The sequence below is a fragment of the Taurulus bubalis genome, assembly GCF_910589615.1.
Source record: "Taurulus bubalis genome assembly, chromosome: 6".
In the NCBI taxonomy this organism is placed as follows: Eukaryota; Metazoa; Chordata; class Actinopteri; order Perciformes; family Cottidae; genus Taurulus; species Taurulus bubalis.
In genome coordinates, this window is record NC_136594.1 from 11,298,240 (window position 1) to 11,320,836 (window position 22,597).

The window sequence follows — 22,597 nt, forward strand, 5'->3', positions numbered from 1 at the left end:
AATGAATACCAGGTGCTCTTAAGAGGCTGGACAGGGTCGTGTTTACATGGATGGTCCACCTCTACTATTTGGTTTATATGAAAAACGTGAAAATATTTAACAATGTTCCTCCGGGCACCCAAAGCAGATTATTTTTAAGAGCTTACATTGCAAGCCTAAGGTAAAAAATATGTGTGTTTGTAGCTCCTGCTGTCATAATCTGAATCCTGGTTAGGCTCTAACTTTTCAAAATAGTGATATTTTTGAATATTCAATTTCTATGTTTGGATGGAATGTACCCTCATCTATTAAAATGTATTTATTCATTCTGTGAAGTAGCTGATTGGACTTTCTTCAAAATATGTAACAATACTTTGACAAGACATCTAAAAAAAAAATGTTGAAAGTGTGGCATCTTTTTTTTGAAGCATGCTAATTCTCTATCCCCATTATAATAATGGCATATTGGTCCGTCACAGCTATCACGTTATTGTCACCATGAAGATCAGTTCTGACTATTTGTGATAGTTCCATTAGAAAACGCAGGGCGTAAACAATGTGCCAGAAGATTCTTCAAATGTTCAGCTTTAATCTTCAGGGAAAAGTTGAAGCAGAGAAATGAAATTTGATTAAAATGAAAACATTTGCCTCTTTTATGTGTAACTGTTGTTTGTTTTTCGCTTTTAGCACTGGAAAAGATAAACCAGGATGGTAACGCACTGTTCGTAACCAGCTCCAGTTCGTCAGAGGCCGCTGTGAGCCCACTTCCCTTCTCCTGAACATTGACAACCATTCTTCAGCCATGGCTAACATAAACAATGTGCTTTGCATTGAAAACGGACAGAATGCAGATGTGTCTCTCTTACAAAAGGATATTCTCCAGGATGGTGGATTAAGCCAGCTTTTGGAATATAACGCAGAAATGGAAAGGTACAGGTCTTTTGCAAACTTTTATAAAGCCAATGGGGCATTTCCACAGACTTCTAAGATTGCCCGCATCACAACGCCAATTTTTCCCAGTGCCAGAATTGGCATGTCCCCTTGGAACTGCGATAACGCCATGCTCTGGGGAAGGAAATCAGCGGCAATAAACCCTAATAGGACCAGCATGCATAGAAATGACTCCCAGAGGCCGGGGAAGCCTGGCGTGCTGCCAGAGACGCTGCAAATGGCAAATAATAATTTCCTCTCTACCTTATCCCCCGAACACTGCAGACCTTTAGCAGGAGAATGCATGAACAAGCTGAAATGCGGCGCTGCTGAAGCAGAGATAATGAATCTCCAAGAACGCGTTGGAACTTTTTCCGCTATCCCGGCTTTAGGGGGCATCTCATTACCTCCCGGGGTCATCGTCATGACAGCCCTTCACTCCCCCGCAGCCTCAGCAGCCGTTACAGACAGTGCGTTTCAAATTGCCAATCTGGCAGACTGCCCACAGAATAATTCCTCGCTATCCAGTGGAAACCCAGCGAAGAAGAAAAGGAAAAGGTGTGGGGTCTGTGCACCCTGCAGGCGGCTAATCAACTGTGGTGTCTGCAGCAGTTGTCGGAACCGCAAAACGGGCCACCAGATCTGCAAATTTAGGAAATGCGAGGAGCTGAAGAAGAAGCCAGGCTCGTCGCTGGAGGTGAGAACCGGGGCTCTGCTTCCCCTTCTTTTGTTATTATCCCCTTGCACTCCAAAGCATTAACCTTTTCATCCAGTCACGTTCTAAGCCCTTGAAAATTGTTTCCATGCCCACCCATGCCTGAACATCCCCCCGGCTTCTCAAATCTGCCTACCCGCCTAGCCTAATTGGCAGTAATTAGGGGTGTTTGTGTGGAGCGCAAGCTGAGCTTGGCTCAGACACCCCTAATTGCTGCCAGTCAGGCTGGGCTGGAACGCATCCGAACAACCCCGAGCTTGGCTCAGCTCCAAGCAGGGCTGGGAAATGGTTTTCAGCAGAGAGCCATCCCTCTCTACACCCGGTCATTTTAACCAATTATGGAAACCGTCTCTGGATGGGGAGAATCAATATCCCACAAAGCCTCAGCCTCCGACCACCAAGAGCTGGTGAGAGTAATGGCAGGGCTGCTGATGGCGTTTCTCAAAACATACCCAAGTTTTGTGTGGGGAGGGGAGTGAGACACCCAGAACGATTCTCTCCCACTGATCCTGTATGATTTGATTGTGCATATACAGCAGGGTTGAGAGGAAATCATTTTATATTATATTTTTTCATTATGGCCAATTATGGATCAATATTGGGTATGATACATATCAAGAAGGGTGTAGAGATTGAAAAACACATTAAACCCTGGATTAATTGATAAGTGGCAAGAGGCTTCATTAGGACACAATCAGAGGGCATTTTTGTTTTTAAGGTTCGTTTGGATAGATTTATTTAGTCGCTGACATTTCATTGTCAAAGGCAGAATGTGAATGTTAAGTTTTGAATGTGGTTCTCTTTACCCTGACAGTCTGAACTTGCTCATTGACTTAACATGCGCTCATATGGATGAGTCAGCAACAAATGTAACCTGAGGGCCTGATGATTTTCTCATTAATTAAGTGATTACATAGAGAGGAAAAAGAGGTTAATCATAAAATATTACCTCATCTACTCATGGGAAACACACCATGTATGGATTCCTTTGTTCATTATGAATTTGTGTCATCAGATTGTCTGATTCTTGTTTGAATCCACGATAAGATTGTTTTCCAGGTGTTCAATCTTACAGATAAGTCTATAAGGTCATTTAGGTGTGTTTTTCGAATGTTCTATAATGTTAACATCACCTGTGCCTGCTGCTTTTTAGTGATCAGGAAATGATGGAAGGATTCAAAGTAGATTGTGATTGTACCTGAATGCAAATGTTCTTGGCCCAGTAGTGCTGTGACATAACATATCATGTATCCATATGATTCTCATCATTTATGTCTCATGTACCCAACAATCTAGTGCTACATGGAGGATTTCTGTCAATTCAATCCCAGTTTGACAGCATGGAATCCACAGCTAATATCTCTGATTAAAATCTTAATAACCTTGAATGATTTTGACGGGAGTGCCAAGAATCAAAAGCTTCTCCACTTAGCATCTGAAACAGAAATTGAGGGAGTAAATAATGTCTGATTGTTACCTCCTTAATCCAAAACAGTGGGTCAGTCGTATAACCACACTGTGCAGATAAGCACTGTTAAAACCTAGAGCTTTATTTTTAATTCGAGTTAAGAACCCAAAGTATTCAAAAGTTCCCATCAAGATAAATGTAGGTAAAAACATGAAAAAACAAAAATCCAAAATTAGTTTTTGTATCTTGAAAAGACCGATCAGTGCACTAGAATCTAGAAAAATTAATTTTAGAATCTTCCTGAAACAAGGTGACTTTTGAAGTAGTGACTATATTTCAATTTAAACACAGAACATTTAGACCTTTAGGATTCACGTTAAAAGACAAATGAAATCACTTGATCATAGAGATGGTTGGCAGTGTAAAAAAAAGAAATATCTAGATTATTTCCATTTGGTGCAGCCACAAAACCATCGTGTCATACTCAATTTAGTAATTTAGTTTCAATTGTGTGTTGGAACAAGATGATACAAAGTATATGTGAGCTTCTTTCATCCAGTGTGGAAAAACTATTACACTTCTAACAGACGATAGTACGGGGAAACCAGCGTTTAGGAGGTTAACTAAAGCGGTCACTGATGGGTTACAGGTTGGACGTGTGAAGCACAGAAGTGGCAATCGGAAGCTCGTTTAATGTTGACTCCATATATCGTGTACTAACAGGTGTCCCCAAACAGGTGTTGAGGAAGCTGGCCTCACATTCATAATGCATGGGTAGACTCACTTTTGAAAACATCCATTTAAAAAGACGGTTAGAATTATCAAGGGTGTGAAAACCCCCTCATACAAATCCACACTTGCTGTTAAAAGCTTCTCCACTGAGTTCAGTAATTCATATTATGGACTTCTCCAGCAGTAATTGTTATTTTTGACTCTGCATCTGTAATTACAGGCACACCTTCTGCTGCAGAAATGGGTTTGAGTTTAAAGGCATCGTAGAGGTGTGAAGTTGCGCTCTTGCTCCCACAAACTTTTATACGTACATTAACAGGGAGGGCTTATTTTTCACCTTGGTGGTGGTGCTAATGGTCGCTCACAGCTGAGTGGCATTTGAAGTGTGAGGAGAAAGGTGCTTAGTTTAGAAGGAGAATTTACAGCCCATGCCTGCCAATTCACATGTGAAAGGCAACTTGTATGCACACACACACTCTCTCTCTCTCACTCACACACACACACACACACACACACACACACACACACACACACACACACAGTGTACCTTTTGCCTTGGAAGAGACGATAAGCTACTGGCAGCCAGTTAGATTTGGCTGTCAGTGTTTTCCACATGGGAATCACCCTGAACTAATTATATCTTAAGCAGCGGTGAAAAATGCAAATCAGAATTTTACTCACACCCCTGAAATCGGAGAGCCAATTTAATCTAATACCCCCTTTAATTTAGCGCGCTAATGCAAGGCCCTAGAGAATTGCCCTATGTCACTGCTGTGCTGTTCTGCAGCAGATTCTGCTCTTTCTCTCTCTCTCTCTCTCCGTGCTGCTCTCAGGCTCCAGGATGGATTAGTCTGGCAGAGGAATCTCATCTAACCTAACATTTCCCGAGCAGTTACCTTTGCGTAGCTTGAGCTCCTATGGCTCAAAGGTCCTTCATTAACTTTCAAATGCAATAATACTCATATGTGGGTAAGCTGAGTCTTCACCTCTGTTTACCTCAACTGTTTACCTCAACTTTACTGATTTCTGCAGAGAGACTTTTGAAAAAAGGCTGTAGCCAGTTCCTAATTTCTGTAAATGCAAAAGTTATGATTGCCAGCTTGTGTTGCTCAAAAGTATGTTTAACATTGTGGCTCTAAAATTCACATGGTGAGGGCATCCACATGTGTTGTTTGTGCGTTCAAATCCTTTTTGGCTTGAGGGCTCTTAAAATGACGCAGTGTCTAGTTCCGGCCCCTCATCATAGTCATGACCTCGGTGTGGACATGAACCAAACTGATTGTCCTTCTCGGATCGTTTCATTTGAAGGATACGGGTTTTGTGCCTTAAGAGGTGAAAGAAAATAGACCAGAAATATGCATCATCATTTTGTGTTAATTACCTTATGATTCTTGAGATTCATCTTGGGACACCTTAGGGTCTTCTCAGGTACTTGGTATTCAATATCCAACAAGTTGCTCAATGGTAACACCCTACTGGAAAATAATCTTTAAAAGCAGCTTCACAGTGAGGTTAATGACGCCTCTTTAGGTCAAAGTTAATGAAACATGTTCATTCTAATTTCGGCAGGTTTCATTCCAAACCAGTTTGGTTTCAGTTTATCTGGGAAACTGTATACGAGTTAAGCGGAGGGTTCCCTTCATTACCAGTTTTAAGTAGGAATTATTCTCTTCCCGAAAAATCAGTAACATTATCACAATGACTGTGATTTTGTTATTAATAGAGACAAGTAGAGCTCTAATGTAAATGTTAATGTTCTGACATAAAACAATACATGACGTAAGTCATAATGACTTCAATGCTAATTTAGGCTTCATATATTTATAAAAGGGCTTTTAGAAGAGGAGTTCAGTACAATATTTGTCAAAAGTCATCTCAGTTTGTGTCTAGGTTTTCACTGTGTTATGCAGTCAGACATTTCATTTAATAAATATGAGAAAAACAAAAAAAACACATCTAACCAAAATTTGAAAAAAAAATTTAAGATGTGGATTTGAGGTGTAGCCTCTGCATGTATAAATCTGTTTTGTTTCAAGGTTTTGCTTGTGAATGACTCAATAATGCAGACTTGAGATGTCTCAAACCACATCCTACTCAACTATACAGTTTGATATAATCATAAATCATAAGATTCAAAGCGCCTGCTGGGTCGTTTGACTTAAACAGCACCTCTGCTGTTGACGTTAATATTACTAAAAGACGAGGCAAAATCCTTGAAACAACAACATCTAAACATTAGTATCATACACATGGTGTAGAAAAAGCAAGAAAACGGCAAAACAAAAATCTAATTGAACAGATTCCTCCTTTCAATAAACAAATGTCAAAGGCCAGCGTCAAGTCTTGTCTAAGAAAACAGCATCCTGGTGTAGGGGGATGTTCTTTCTCTCCCTCTGCTCTTTGTGCAGCGTTGATATGACTACGTGAAATGGGTGAGATGAAAAGGTGGCACGGCTGCCTAGAAACCTTTGCTATTGTGATAAAAGACAAGGCCCAAAATGGTAGGAAGCAGGACCTTGAGGAAAATAGCTTGGATTCAGCCCCTTAATGAGAGCACGGGCGCCAAATAAGCAATGGCAGCCAGGTCTAATTTGTTTTAGGTGTGCTCAGAATAGATAAGGACAAATCTGTGGCCTTCACCCCCTCCCCCAACCTTCGCCTCCCTGGAGATAACACTGAGTGCTGCCAGCCAATCTCTGTGGGCAAAGGAGAGGGGGGTTAAAGAAATAATAATAAAAGAAAAAAATGAAGAAGGAAAAGCCTGAGGGACAGACAGCCTTAAGATCTGCAGATCTCTAACTTACTGGATTTATTCAAGCTTTAAAACTGCAGATTAATTTGGTCGCAGAGGTCTGGGGTAGTGTGGAGAAAAAAAACGAAAAATGAGGCCGTATGCCGTCGCGCATCTCAACCTAAAGGGCAACCTTAAGCTCCTGTCAAGACAATAGGATTTTGCCATCTGAACCACGATGCAGACCGCTTAATTATACACATCTTTCCTGCAAGCTACCCTCAGCTGCTTAAGAGCATGGGCCCCCTTATTCATTGTCATGCCCTTTTTCCCCTAGATTGGTCGTGCCGTGTGGATTTTCTGTCAGCTTCCATTTGCACCGAGTAGCTGTCCTCCTTAGGCCGTTGTTACGCTTGGAGAGGCACAACCGCACGGCACTGTTAAAGAATTCATCGTTTTTGCCACTGCCACCAATTAAGGCCAAAGCGTAATCTGAGGTGTCTGGATGATGGCCTTACATTATGTGGTCCGTCGCCTCCCCTGCCCCCGTTTGATTTAACATCCCTGGTTCAGTGGTGAAAGAAAACTCATTGCCATTGTCTTTATTATAGTGCGAGGAGACATACACACAGAGAGAGAGAGCGACATGAGGGTAGAAAGCAGCCTAGCGGAGGATGGACAGCGTGAAAGAGCAGGTGCGGGAGGACGTTAATGTGTGGCACTTTAAATTTTAAACAGATGAGAATCAATTATTGATGGTGACTCTGGCTGAGAAGTTAAAAGGTATCTCGTCATTAGTGAGAGCCTATATGAAAAAGTGTGAGAGAAAAGTCTTCGGCAAATGCATCACAGGGTTTCAATGAGCGCAGAGCATTGCAACGAGTTGTTTTTGTTCTCCATAAAAATTATGTGATCTGGATTTATTTTAATTTCTGCACATAGTGTGTTTTGGCTCTAATGCAACAATGTGTACAAAAGCCCTTTCCATTAAAAACAAAAATTGCCCTAATTGATTAAAGCAATTGGAAACAAAGCCGGTGGCAAAATGAGTGACTGAACTGAAAACATTAAGCGCCAAATCAGAAAAGTTGTTCTTGAACATGGTATTCCCCATTTTCAATCAGCCCTTACCAAATTCCTCCAACAGGCATGTTGCTCCTTCGTTTGAGGCTCGATAATACACCCTATTAGGCATTAGCTATAGTATTACATTGTTCTTAAACACAGGACACTACAGAATAAACTACACAGAAAAAATAATGCATGAACCTGATGATGGTTCATTTCCATCCCAGGCCAGTATGATGCGCTTCAATACAGACAATTTAACTGTCACACTTCCTTTTGAATTGTGTTCTGACTTTGGTAAATCACTCTCATTTGTAGACAGATCCAACACGTTGGTTACCTGCTAAGACAAGAAGAAAATCACATAATAGTAAAATCAGTGACTTAAAAAAAAGAAGAAGAAATCCAGGCTAAGGAATCTCAAGATATCTGCAATGGACCTATGAGAGAGCTCCAGTGGTCAACCACAGTACTGCATGAAAAAGAAAAAGACGTTTTTATTCATATTTCTCCATATACTTTAAATATAAATCACCTTTCTCGAAAACAGACGGACTAGATGGACGGAATATTTGCGTGTGCATGTGTGTGACGTCATATAAATGTAAAGTCTGTCATTTGAGAAGTAGTTTCTGGGGGCAAAAATACATTAATATGCATGTGTAGCTGGCTGCACAGTGCAGAAGCAAAACCAGGAAGCGAAAAATATCATCTTTCATTCATGCTTCAAAGTCATACCCTCCACATTCAGTTCTGGTTTAACCTTTCAAACCAGACTTTTGGTCGTAGGAAACGCGATATGTATGTATGTATATGTTTACGGTCATGCAAGACTTATAATTACAAGACATTCTGTTTTAATTGTATGTACGACACATAGATGTTAAGATTGACAAGTTTTGACAACGCACGCTGTCCTGTTGAACTGGAGATTCGACAGGACAGCGTGAGCAAAGTCATGTAGTTTCATCCGTTTGGTTCCGGCTGTGAATTTAATCAACTTAAGAGAAGTTAAGGCATTAACCCCCAGTCTGCGATCATGTATGTATGCATGCAATTAAGAAGACTGGAATTGATTTCTAGGAGGGCCTCAAGTCCCCTTATTTAATTCTAAGTTGTCCTTGCTTAATGCTGTGGGTCTGGTTGGCATGATGCTTCTTGTTGCCTAAGATGATGACGTTACCCCGGCCCTGATGCGAGGAATTCACTGAAACCAGACCAGCGACTCTAAGGGCCACATCCCATAACCAATGAATGTTTTTCTCAAGCATATCCTACGTTTTTGGATCCATCACAATAGAACATCTGGTCTGCTCTTAACGTTACCGTATCAGTGCATTAACAGTCTTCCTTGTTGGTGCAAGTGCGTTATAGGAATCTAGTAAAAAAAAAAATATGTCGACGTGGATGTCATGAAAAGAATCATGTAAATTTGATAATTTCTTGTACTGTAGTTCCCAATTAGTTGATTATTTCTCCAAATTAATTACAGGTATATTCACGTGTAGAGTATAGATTGAATAAAGGTTTTTGTAGCTAAACCATTTAGGCGTTTGATATTTAAAAAGATATAAAAAGTATCCGCCGTGTTTTCGAACATTATGGATGTTTATGAGTCAGAAAACACGGATGATTTCGGTTTACTTGTATCACTCTACGAAATTCTGGTGATGTGGCTCCTGTCCCCTCTTTGTTTACATTTAGATCACAGATTGTGCCTTTAAAAGGTTTTTTTTCTTTGGCAGCAACTCTTAAATCTGATATCTTCCTAAATATGCTGCACAGATAAACAAGGTTTAAGTATAGTTGACTGGTTAAAGCATAGAAAAGCATCATCAAGGTCCTTTAACGGTTTAATTCGTAAAGCAACTTGATGCAGGTTATTCTATTGAGCGGCAAAAGAAAAAAGAAAACTCCAATCTTTGTTAACCTCTTTGTAGTTGCCAAACAGATTAAATGTAATATACAGGGCTAGAAAATTGCAGGTCTGCAGATGCACTAATGAGTTTATATCTATAGGTTAAAGGCAGTAAGTGACAGATGGCTTTGTGCCATTCATCCAAGAAAACTGGCGTGAAAGTGAATTTGTGAGTGACAACTGGTGATGGGAGAAATCGGTCAATGTGGTTTAAGCGTCTCAGTTTCTGCAAGTCAAATCCTCGCATGCTGCCACCTCCTCTATTGTGGCTCTGCTCTCACATCATGAATATTTCATGGCAAGCATCTGACACCATGCCCAGAAAGATATTTCAAGGTTTTTTTCTCTTTTTTTTCTGATAGAAACCCTGGGGTTAGAGAGTGTCACAGAGGCGTGAAGTCAGTCTGTGGCCCCCAGGCGAAGGATAGGATTTATGATGCACCAGTTGATGACATCAGGTGGATTTTTTCATTCCTGAGCGAAGAGCCCCTTTGTCCTCCACCGCTGATAAACCATCGAGCTGTTCGCTGTTTGTTGTCACTCCTCTAAAGATCTGTCTGTTGCGTTCTGTTGAGTAGAGAAATGATTTCAATCTGCTCAGAGTGCAAGCTGTGTTTTGACAAACTGGGACCGGTTTCCCCGTCTGATCAGTGTGGAGCTGAAATGTCGGAGCAGGGGGGAGTCTGCTTGGATTAGCTTCGTCTTAAACGCTGCCTTTAGCATATTACATTGCCCACTGGCTTCTCTTGGCGATATCTCGCCTGTTTTTGTCTTTGTCAAGTTTCACCTTCCAGTTTAGCTAAAGCCTACTTGTGTAATTCCTTGTTTTTACTTTGCTGCAAGTAATCTATTAGCTTTATAACTCTAACGAGATGACTTTAATAATTTTTCTTCTCCTCCTTTGTCTTAGGGAGGTTTTTATTTTTTCCACACACCTAAAGAGTTGACTTCGCAGTGTTATTGTGTATGTAGCGGCAATCTTGTCTCCGTCCGGTAATCCCCATTACCACTACTGTTACAGTCTGTGTGTGGGCAACGAGCTTGACGCGTATTGAATCTTCAGAGGCAGTAACTCCATTTTAAAAGGTTTACTTAACAAAATAAAGATACAAGAGTCATTCAGTGCTCAACTTGGCACAACGGTCAAAAAACTGTCTTGCTCCGCAGACTGATTAACCTCAACTGAGGGATATAGGCTCTGACGTAGTCAGTAACGTAACTTAAAGGAGCATTTCAACACACTTCTATAAATCACTAAACATCTTATTAAAGTCTATTATGGCTATTACAGTGTATTTCAGTCAAATTAAATAAAAAACAAATTAAGACTTACTTCCTACACAGCCTTGTATTTTTCAATAAAGTATAAATACATTAGCAGTGTTTTTTCACCTTTTTGGCATATGATTCTTGGAATCAGGCTTCTCCGAGGACAAACGTCTCACCAAGGGAAGGGTGTCATGGTGTGACCGACAGGTAGTCGGTCACACCTCCTAAATCTCAACTACATGTCGTCCGAACCTGCGCATCAAGCAAGTTGATTGATTGATTCAACTCCTGTGAGGAGGCAGGTTGGAAACATGGACGTATATATTGTCTACAAACAATAATAAAAACAAAATGAACGGCCAAGCCAATGAATAATAATTCCGTCTTTGAAACAAATACATGTCTCATTGTGATACTCTTTCAAATAGAGGGATGATTTTTGCTTCATTTGAATAGTCCTGAAGAGTAACATTTTTCAAAAAAACTAAGATTAGAGAAACTCTGAAAAAATAAACATAATAACATATGTAGAAGAATTATGTTTTTACTGCTTTCCACTCCTGTCGCGACCCTAAGATTTATCTTGTGACTTTTTCCTTTTCCTTTTTTTTCATTGAGGTTTCTCACCTCGAGCCCAGCTTGCTTTTGCAGGAAACACCCCCTCAATTACACACATTCACACCTGGAAGCTGCCCATTTCAATCACAGTGTGACCTGCTGGCCACTGAGCAGCTCCACTGGAGCAGTTGGGGTTAAGGGCGTAGCTCAAGGGCACACCACTGGCGCTAATGAGGCAAGGCATGCGCCGTTTCTTTCACTTTCCCCTCCCACATTCATCCGCGACCTCTCGCAAGTGCTCCGTTTTTTTAAAAAAATGTTACGGCCACCACTGCCCACTTTGTACTGCTAATTTAGTCAAGAAACGTTCATGTCCATCCAGGTCGAAGAAATGCTCCCGTTGTGAGCCGACCAGCGCTTCACTGACATTTTTGTTACTCACTGATTTTGATGCACAGATTGATTTGACTCAAGTCTCCATTATGAGAGTGCAATTAAAGATTCAACTTCAGCCGTTTGTATTTTCAAATCCTAACCTAAATATTATGTTGATTTACAGTAAATATGCAGAGCTCTGTATATAGACCTTCTGAGTTTAAGGGCTCCCACACAGATGCTGAAAAATCTGCTCAAAACAAGAAGGCCTGCTCCTACTTTGCATTTCAATTTAACATTTCAGAGAACTGGCAGCATGTTGCCTCGCTTAGCCCTCGCTTCGTTACACCCACATGGCTTCTCGCCGTGCTTGCTGACGTCTTGCGCCTTTTCAAAGGGCTGCAACTTGGCTGAGAAATTGGGGATTTCCATACCAGATCCCTCAGGTATCTACACACTCAAACGCGTGTCCTGCTCATCTTACCCCTCATTCCACTCCCCGCTCCCATCCTGCAACACCACACTTCAACTCGCTCACACTGCTCTGATTTCCAGAAGCTCAATTGACCTCGCTGCTACATTTCTTAGTTTTTTTTCCCCCCTGAAATCTCAGCAAAAAGCTGCACCGATGACTCCCATATAGGTCTTGCTACCAGAGGAGAGTTAGCTTTGTAGCGGCCCTGTGAAAAAAATACTTTATTTGGACAAGGGTACTTAGGTGAAGCTAATTGAAATGGAGGCCTGCACTGTTGTACTTAGTAGCAGGTAGGTGATCCCGGCGGCTGCAGACGGCAGCCTCTGACCCAAGGGTGCTGCCTGGGTATCTTCCTACGAGGGTCGGTTCAGCTTCCGTCTGTGTGGGCAGGGATTTTTCCATGCATGCTAAATGGAAGAGGCACAGCGTCTGAGCACGATTTCAACAGCAGAAAGTCGCTCCCTTTTTAGCCGAGATATCTATCACACTGTATGGATGCATTGTGCGAGCTTGTATTCTGTGTTATAGGTTGAGGTTGTTCTAACTCTGACTTAGTGTTATTATTTAGGTACCAGACAACGCGAAAACATTAAAAGGAAAAATGGGTCGTTAAGGCGTCGTCTCTGCCATTGCTCCTTATTCTGATTACAAATGCTGAATAATTACTGGACAAAAACCTCTCGAGTATAAGCATTAGTTATTGCTTGTAAATATTTAACCCGTTTAAATACTTCCAAATACATTTTGAAGGAAACAACTGTGGTATCCTTGATCTGCAGGTCAGAATGGATTGTTGGGTGTACAAATAACATGATTTTGGGAACTGCATCTCCTGTGTTTTTAGATTTAGGCTACTTGGCCACAGTTAGGGAAGGATTGAGATTTGTGTTGTATATTGAAAGTCAACACACCCCATCTTGTGTTTTGGTGTTGATTGACCAGATATTAAGGGAAAACACATGATATATGTTAACAGCAAACATTTTGCAAATACCCGTTACATGTGGAATGAGCACTTTGTATTGAATATAATTGAGACATTTGTTATATTGATAAATAGAAAAAAAAAAAACAGAGTTGCTCAAACTGTCACTATATCCTAACAGCAATAGATGAAACCAATAATGTGTGAACAAAATCATATTCCTCTGCCTCCTCTTAGTTCTTCTCATGACGATCGCACGATTCCACCACGCCCAAAGGAAAACAACCAATCGGAGCAGAGGAGTCTCTAACGCAGCTGTTGGATCACTGCTAATGAATTTGCATCAAATTGTCAAACTGATCAAAGCAGCGCAGATCAAATAGGAATCGAGATCCTGGTACTGCGTTGCCTATTTTGCACCAGTCAGTGTGCGGAGCTTGGCTTTGGCTCGACTGCTTTCAAAATGGTGGATGGGTCACAAACTTTCTCCTTTTACAGATAAACAGCCCACTTACATATGTTCCTGAAAATATTTGAGACGAGAAATAGGCATTACAGTTTCATAATCTTGATTCCTACTTGATCGGCAGTGATTGACAGCTGCGTTAGAGACTCCTCTGCTCTGTATTGGTTGATTTCCTGCGGGTGCCGTGGAATCTTGCAAATGCCATTAGGAGCACTAAGAGGCGGCCCATTTTTTCCACAGATTATCTGTCTAATGTACTACTGTCAGGATACAGTGACAAGCAACCTGCTGAACCTTTAAAGTAAAATGTTACCACCTTTCATCCACCATTAAAACCTAATTACGTAATTGTGGTGATCTTATATGTTGATACTACCCATGGATACTGATACATAGTCGAAGATGATGTCATTAACCTCTGCTGAACATTTAATGAAAAACTTAACAGGCCTCCAGGAATTGTGGTTTAGAAGTGAGTATCCCCTGTTCGATTGCAGCAGCTGACCGTGTTTACATAGGTTCTGCACAGGAAAAGCTGGATAATATCCCAAGATTTAAAGGCTAAATTAATATTGATCTCACGTAAGTCAGAAATCTCGAATAACAATACTGTCAATGGTTTAAAGAGTTCACACGTCTTGCACATTAGGCCAAGCCCCCATCAGTGATGCCACTGGCTTAGCAGGTGTTTTGTAGTCAGCAGCTGATAGAAAACATTTGCTGTGACATCATTGATGGGGGCGTGTCTAGAGGAGAGCAGGAGATCGCAGTTCAGCAACGGGATCCAGTGTGGATTTAGCCTTTTTGGCGCCCCAGTTACACTGGGCTTCTTCCATTTCACTGTCCACTCAATGGCTCCCTCAGAATTTGATTTAAAAAAAGTGTTTTTTCTATAGCCACTGAGCCTTGGCCCGTGTCACTGCAAACCCACTCCTATGGAGGGCTAGTAAAATATACGTCCTACAGGAATACCGCATTGTAATTACATTCCCTCATTAGCATACGGAGGCTTCGAGTCACACTGCACTCAGCCTCCAGCAGCACTTTGCCATATGGTCCGTCTGCGCTTCTCAGGCGATATTTGGCAAGACTCTTGCAGAAGGTCAAATATCAAGTCAGAGGACTGTGCCAGAATTGCATCTATGCTAATTGCTCTCCCTCTCTCTCGCTCTTCCTCTGCTCCCTCATCCATCTCACGCTCTTCTGCTGCTCGCTCTCTTTCCTCCCTCTCCTCCTCTCCCACTGAAGTAAGTAATCTGCTTTAGGATGTTTCTGAGATGGAGATGGATTTGGATTTCCTTCGATGCCCCTCAGCCTAATCTCCCCCCTGTGACCGCCTCTCCCTGGCACAGCTCTTAAGCACACCATCATACCCCTCCTACCCCCCTCTCCTCTATCCACACTTCAACCATGCCTAGTCAGCGAAAAACTCAAAAATTCCTCATTACTCACAAACATCCGCAATACACTTAGCTTGATTTGCTTGCATGGACGCCTGGAGCGAGGCTGGGCCTTATATTAAAAGATTGTAGCCGGTATTTCAGTATTGGAATGCTATCGCGACCCTGATGTTCTTGAGTCCTTTGTCTGTGCGGAGTGTCTAGAGCATATTGAAGTGGGGCGGTTATCTGATTACATATGCTATTTAGAGGAAAAATAGGTTGAAAGAAATAGCTTAGGGTATTCAACTCAATTTGGTAATATCTCAGACTTAAAGTCTTCCATGGATAATTTAATACGCCAACGATCTGTGCAGAATAAAACCTTAAAAAAAATGCTGTTAAATGTCTGCAAGGGTTGGCAATATACAGAAAATGTAGCATCAACCTTGTGTTTTATAGACCACAGTTGATTCCTAAAGGAGTAAAATACTGAAGTACACATTTCAACTGATCAATGATAAATAATTATGAATCATACACTTAAATTATACATCTCATTCCTTTTGAATTGATATTTATATGGTTTAAAATGATATCATATTTTCCAAGTTGTACTGTGAAAGTTAAAATCTTAGGGAACCGCGAAAAATGCAACGACTATGGGATTGTGTTTAATTAAAAACATTAGCTGTGAGCATTTTGTCGGATCAGAAAAAAAGAAAGAAAAGGAAAACGGCCACGTTAAAGTCAATCTGTGAAAACGTTAACTGACCTATAATATTATAATGATTGGTTTGGTTAGAACATGTGTAACTGTGCTTTGCAATACCACTGTAGAACTGTAAATTACTTGGCTAATTTCTCACTTGCATTGATTAAAGTATTCAGAACACTGGAGCAAAACTTATTTTTTTGGCCCGTACACAAATAATCCACAAAGCAAGAAGATAATTTCATCACAGCAAATGCTTATTCTATTACAGTCAGTTTACTTATTATCACCAGAATGAATGTTATTGATGATTCTGTATATTAATCTAACACTCAAGGTGCAAGCCTTTGTGCAGCTTGTTTGCGTTACGGTGTTGTGATGCAGGACTGGCGGCAGAGTGGATGACTAGATGAGTGGTCTGTCCGTGATAGCGGCCTTGGAGAGGTACTTTTTATAAACGGCATTGGGTGGCTAGAATATTGGCTACAAGCTTCGAGATGAGATTTCAACCCCCACCCGGCAACGCCTGTAACGGTGCAGGTGATGGATTGCTATACCTTCCAGGTTTGAGCTTGGCAACGCCCCAATATTCCTGCAGAATAAAGTGACAGGCAATATATAACACATCAGTTAAGGCTGACTGCACCGCTGCAACTTCCCCCCCCCCCCCATTCTTCCTTCGACCTGGAGATCGGCCCTGAATGTTTGACTGGGTCCCAGAGTCCTCCTTCCTTGGCTCTGATGAAGCATGCCCTTTCCTTACCCCTCTTTCCGTTTTTGTCTGCCTCGCCACCAGTTTGCTTAAAATAATAATCAAAGGCAATTCCCTGCATGTTGCCATTTTACATTGAAATGATCACAGACTTAACTTTTCTGACTGTAGTTCTGAGGTGTCAGATTTCGTTAGCGCTTGCAAGGTGCACGGTTTTGATGGGAAAAAAAATGGAAAAACTGGCTGACCTGGGTTAACACACACATTTTACTTTGCAGTGGTGATGCTGTGTGAAAAATGTAATTATGTTTTATAAAAAGTAAGCATCCAGACAGCTCAGGCAGTGTCAGCTGCAGTTTGTATGTCAAGAAGGAAAGGGGGGGGGGGCGTGGGGGGAGGGTTGTTTTTTATTTATATATATTTAGTTTGCAGCCCGTCAGTGCTGCATCCAAAGATTTGCGGTCATGAAAAGTGGCCTGGTTCCCGGTCTCTAAGTTAATAAATAATGGGTATTGTCAGGGTAATGTATGGGCCATGTGCTATAATGAGCATTCTGAAACACATCAGCACACACTCTCACAGGCTGCTATTCAACCTGCCCATTGCCACCATCTCTCCCGAAGATTCCTCCCTTCCTTCCTTCTCCCTCTTCGTCTCCACCATATCTGTCGTTGCCCTGTTTCTTTCTGTTCCATCTGTACTCAGATTTTTCTGCCACACTACACATTTTTTCCAGGATACTTTCTCATCTCGAACACATTTTTTTTTTTAAAAAGACAGACAAAGAGAAGGGCCTCGAAGGCGAGGTTGTAGTTTGATGTAAAAAATAATAATTCTAAATTCTACCCGCAATTATGGTGAATTAAAAGTTTTATGATGTTATGCATGCTTGTGTGTGTCCGTGCTTCGAGTGTGTGTTGGTGGGAGGGTAGGGGGGCCTCTGTGACAAGGCTGGCTGGAAGCATAGAGCTGAGGGTTAGTGCCAGACATGTCTCAAGAGAAACCGGGGCACATTTGCAATCACCCCGAGTTCAAAAGGGTAATTTATTCACAGTCTGTGGTTAAAGTAGGGCTGCTCAGAATGCCAGTGGGATTCTGCTGGGAAGCAAAGCAGTAGAGACACATTATTTTCATTTTCTCTCCCCTTCTTGTTTTTTTCTTTTTTCTTCCCCGTCTCCCTATCCTTTTTCCCCTCGTCGTCCTCTTCATCGCCTGTTGTTGTTTCTGCGAGCCCTGTGTGGCGTCTTTTAACACACGCCGGCGAGCATATTTCACTTTTACGCTCATCCGCATTGACGTCCCGGTGCTGATTGAATTTTGAGGCGCTGCGGCGTCTGCCATTATCATCCTCATCGTCTTGAGTGGTTTATCTCTGGCCACAGCTCAGTGTGACGCCAAGGCTGCAGGGGAAAGGCGGGCCAGGGCCGGGGCTTTGGGGACTGTTCGTGTGTTTTCATTATTTGTGTGGAAAAGAGAGGGAGGAGTGTTTAAGATTGGGGTTGGTGGTTTATTGTATGTGTGCATGCATGAGCCTCATGCAGAGGTTAAAGCAGCATTTACAGAAGCTGCTTCAGCCCGGTTGGTTTGTTCCTTATTCAACGTCCTTTTCTAGCCAGCATTGCCTTTCTACTACCTCGTCTCAATCAGCAGACGACGTGGCTTCAGCATTAACTGCACCTGCCAGGTTCGGTTAGGATCACAGGGTGTCGTGGCTGCCCACAGACCTCACACTGCCTCTCTGGAATCAGCAGAGAATTATTCCACAACGTCAGTTTTACTGTGTCGTTATCACCGAAAGCCACCGGCAGACACGTTGAATACACTGCCTACTGTGCTGGTGTGGTGGGGTTAATTTGAGGTCTGGAGAAATTTCTTCCTCCTCCTCCAGTCGGTTCAATACTCGGTCGTGTGCATTCATTGCCAGAGCGGGAAATTGTCTTTCCCTCGGTGTGTCGTTGTAGCCAGGTTGTTATGTATGCTCTGCTGCAGAGGCAGCGGTGTTGACGTGAGGCTGAGCTGCTGCCACGGCGTCTTGATTTGAGGTGAAACCTTGGTGTCGCTCCCGTGTCCCTGGTGTAACACTATCAACCCTTACCTTCTCCCCACCTTTTCCTCCTCTATTTTTTCCGTTCTCCCTTTATCCCTTTCATCCCTCTCGGTCTCTCCCTTCCTCCCTGTTGTTTCTGTATTCTTGTCTCTTTTTCGTCTCCCTGGCGGTTAATGGAGTGATTTTGAAGGTAGAAGGCAGAGCTGTGCTAATTGAGCCTTCTTTGTGCCTGGTCACTGCAGTGTGCTGAGGCGAGGAGGCCCGGGAGTGAATCCAAGCAGCACTCAGGAGCCCCACTGGATCGATAACGCGGGAACTTAACAAAACAGAGACATGCAGAGTGCCCAGATCAGGGTCATTATTGTCTCTGGCGAGCCGCACTTCCACCAGGGACTGATCAATGTGAGAATATGGATCAAGATAAACACCTCCCCTTTCTCTCCTCAGCTCTTAAAACATCACGTTCTAGACCGGGAGAGCAGAGCTTAAGGCTGAAAGTGCCCCATATCCAATGAGGATGTGCACACCATATCCATAACATTTCAATTGTACATGCCTGTTGCACTCTCTTCCTGTGCCTTAAATGTGCAAGATCCAAGACTGGGAGCATTTTGATTGCCTCTCAACATGTTGACAGTGCTAACGGCCCGAACAGTGCAAACTATGGCAACAGTGCCGACAGAGCCAACAGTGTTAACCTGAAGGGGAACCAGGGGTGGGTGCTACGCTTCTATGACGATGCTGTCGGTTGGAATGGCATTATTAACTGTAACCGCCGTATGAAAGCAGTGCAGATCGGCGGCCGTGAGCTATGCAGTGGGACTCACATACACCAACATGCACTATAGCAATTGCTTTTTTATGTACTGTGTTTGTTGAGATTCCCAGGCTTGGCATTTATGTAAACGTGAAATGTGCTGAACTGCAGATTAGTCTCGTTGTCTTCCAGACCGTGCTTTTTGTATACATTTTTGGTTTTAGTACACATAGGAACACCACAAATACATGACCATTTATCAATCCAACGTATTTTCCTGAACGTGTTCTGGGGGTTCAGGTGATTAGAAAATTCACAATGTAACCATCGTCAAATCTGGCACCTTTGTTTCATGCCACTTTCTGTTTTTCTCACTATCAAATATCTTAAAAGGCAGAAATTACATGGAAATGTATTCAGAAAAGCCTAAATACCTCCCAGAACAAGAAAACACAATTACTAGCTCTACGATGACATAACAAGGGGGCAGGCATCAGCTCATTGCAATTAAGCAAAAAAGAAAACATCAGATCTGTGAGAGCGTCTTGACCCTTCATAACATGATGGCGTTTCATTTCATTTGGGGCTTTAAATTGGTGATGATGGTATCCTGCTGTTCTGGGTCCCTCCATTATTCACTTGGAAGGATAATAGCAACTGCTTAATGTGGTGTGAAAAATGGTAAATGGTTGCTACAGACATAGGGCCCTGCACCTGTCTTCTTGCAGATCCTCATGGATTGAGCTTCAGTTCCCTCTCTTCAGAGATTAGGAAATCGGTCCTAAAATCATATCGGCATCATCTGTTGGTTTATACCTAATGGCTGCACACTTGCGATTATTAACCTTACAGCTAGTGTGTCTTGGGGCTCATAATTTGTTGTTGGGGGTTTGATAAACAGGTGCTGACTTTTGACCACTTTGGAAGTATTTCCTCTCTTGTTTACTTGGGGGATCTGAAACGGCTGAAGTCACATTTATAAAATATGTCAGTTCTAACACCTGACTACATTTTCTAAATGTTCCAACTGAAATGTTAAAAAGTGTCACAGCTATAATGCTAAGCATACATTGTACAGTACGTGCCATACATTTACTAAGGCTGAGATTGTGATAGAAGACCACACACACACACACACACCAAAAAAAGCGGAGCGTATTTTCGTTTGAGAGAGGCTGTAATCAGCCAATCTGTGGTATTTTTGTTCTTTGTGAAAAATGTCCAGAGCAGCTAATCAATCATCAAAATTGTTGCTCATCCATTTTCCGCCAATCAACCAATTGATCAATCGACTAGTTGTTATAGCTCTACTGTTGTGCATTATATAAGACGGATCTCCTCCCCCACCTCAAACTGAAGAACTGTTTATTTTTTGATTTACAAATGCTTTGAATTATTCATTCAAACCTCACTTTGTAAAAAAAATAGCCACATGATATGACCATATATGAATCCATCGAAGCTTAATCTAGGTTAATATTAAATTATTGCCCATACACTGTAAATAATGTTTACATCTGGTCAATCAACCGAAAAAGAGTGTAGGAGTCTGGTGCTAAAGCTCTCATCAGCATGCATTTAAGGAGCCACAGACGACACTTTGTATTAAAATGTCAAATTGCCCTCCACTCAGACTAGAGTGATTTTAGTTGTGATTATGCACTATTTCCCCCCTGTCAACAGCGTGAAAAAAAAAATAATCAAAAAATGTGCTAATTGGTCATGGGGATTGGTGGGGGACTTCAGTATTTTATGTCTTTGACTTCCAAATGAGTTTGGGAAAGGAGAGGCTGTCACTCTGCCATAGAGGTTTTGGGGAGGAGGAGGAGGGGCGGCTGCTGGCGCGGTCTCAAATTGAAATGATGCACTGTTCCCCCTCACTGCGGCTAGAGCTTGCAGTAATTAAATGCCTCATTGTTGCTTCTTGGGAATTTGTATTGAATATTTTATCCAGCGTAATGATTATTTGGGTGTGGGTGGGACGTGGATGTAATCACCTTGGCTGGCTCTTTGATGAAATACTTGGTTTGGTGGTTGGGCTTTATAGTCGCTTCAAGTGTCCTTCTGGGCTTTTACTTAACTTAATGTCCATGCCATTTCAAACTGGTGTTATCCTGACTATGATTCTAATACTATTGATTATTGGCTTCCAAAGTTGCCTGTACTTTCTGAATGTGTGTATGAATTTTCCACAGGCATGACACTGAAATCTGGAAATTAAATTGTGTCTTTCACCTTTTGTCTCCCATAGAGGACGCCGGTCAACACCGGGGAAGCTTTTCGATGGTTCTTTTAAAGCGGCGAGACATGGCTGCCCCATCCAGCCGCAGGAGGACAGGTGGGACTCTTGACTCTGCCAGGAGCACTTGATGGGTTCACAGAACCCAACGCGCCCAACAGATTTGGGGAGGACGAGAAAAGAAAAGTGGACAGACAAAAAGATAAATGAAAACATAATGGTGTTGTTTTAACTCTGTAATTTCCTTTTCTGTGTAATTATTGTACCTTTTGACAGTATCATAATGTATATTTTTGGTGTCTATGAATGTGTTTTCAGTGTTGTGGCTGTAGGTTTACAGCCAATCCTATGTAAAGGACTCAAACAGACAATCATACAATCATTCTGATTCCGTCAAACCGAAGAGGCCACATGGATTAATGATATAACAAACACAACACACTTTACTCTGGAGCAATAATCTATTCTGTTGATTATTCCTCAACCTTTCATTTCTTTTGACTTGAATTATTTTATTAAACAGAGTCATCTTCTACTTTTGTCTTTTATTTCATCTGAAACCCATATTTTAAATGCCACGCTAATGTTAAGACCGTCCCCGGCACTGATGTGTCTCGTTGAGAATGATGACGGAAAGGACGGCAGCAGTGCTTTTGTGATGGACTTGTTGTCATGTTTCCTTATTTGAGTGGACTCGCTGCAGAACAGGGCACATTGTCTTGTGTGATGAGTTGCACTTCTTTAAAATCCAATTGGGCGTCATTTGATTGTGACAGCACCCCACATGTATGAGTCAGACTGCTGTCTGGAGGTCATATTCTCAAAGTACATTTTTAACAAAACTACGAAGGCTATCAAACCTATTTATTTTTCTTTCACTAAGGGTTGTAACTGTCTAAAAGGTAGAGAGTAATGCCAGTAAAAGAACTGTATGTTATGTTGAAAACATTCAAATTTAGAATTAATTACAGTACACTATACATATTTGACATATCAGATGTTGTTCTGGAGCTAAAGGATAGTCTGGACGTTTCTCCTGCAGAGTAATGTCAACACATTCCAAAAACAAAATTATTCAATAAGTTACTCATTGTCTTAAACCCTATTGTTGCATGTGTAAATGTGTTTTGGTTTTAAAGATTACTAAGAATTTGTATATTGTTGTTGTGATGCTTTTATGTGTTAAAATAAAAAAATGA

General features: G+C 41.7%; 1 protein-coding gene across 1 annotated transcript; it reads left to right on the forward strand.

Moving 5' to 3' along the window:
• Positions 1-781: 781 nt before the first annotated feature.
• cxxc4 (CXXC finger 4) lies at positions 782-21,455 on the forward strand (the record flags this gene model as incomplete). The annotated part of the gene is made up of 2 exons (XM_079219542.1): positions 782-1,606; positions 21,411-21,455. 2 exons carry the CDS (start codon positions 782-784, stop codon positions 21,453-21,455), a joined length of 870 nt encoding a protein of 289 aa, XP_079075668.1.
• Between the last annotated feature and the right edge of the window lie 1,142 nt (positions 21,456-22,597).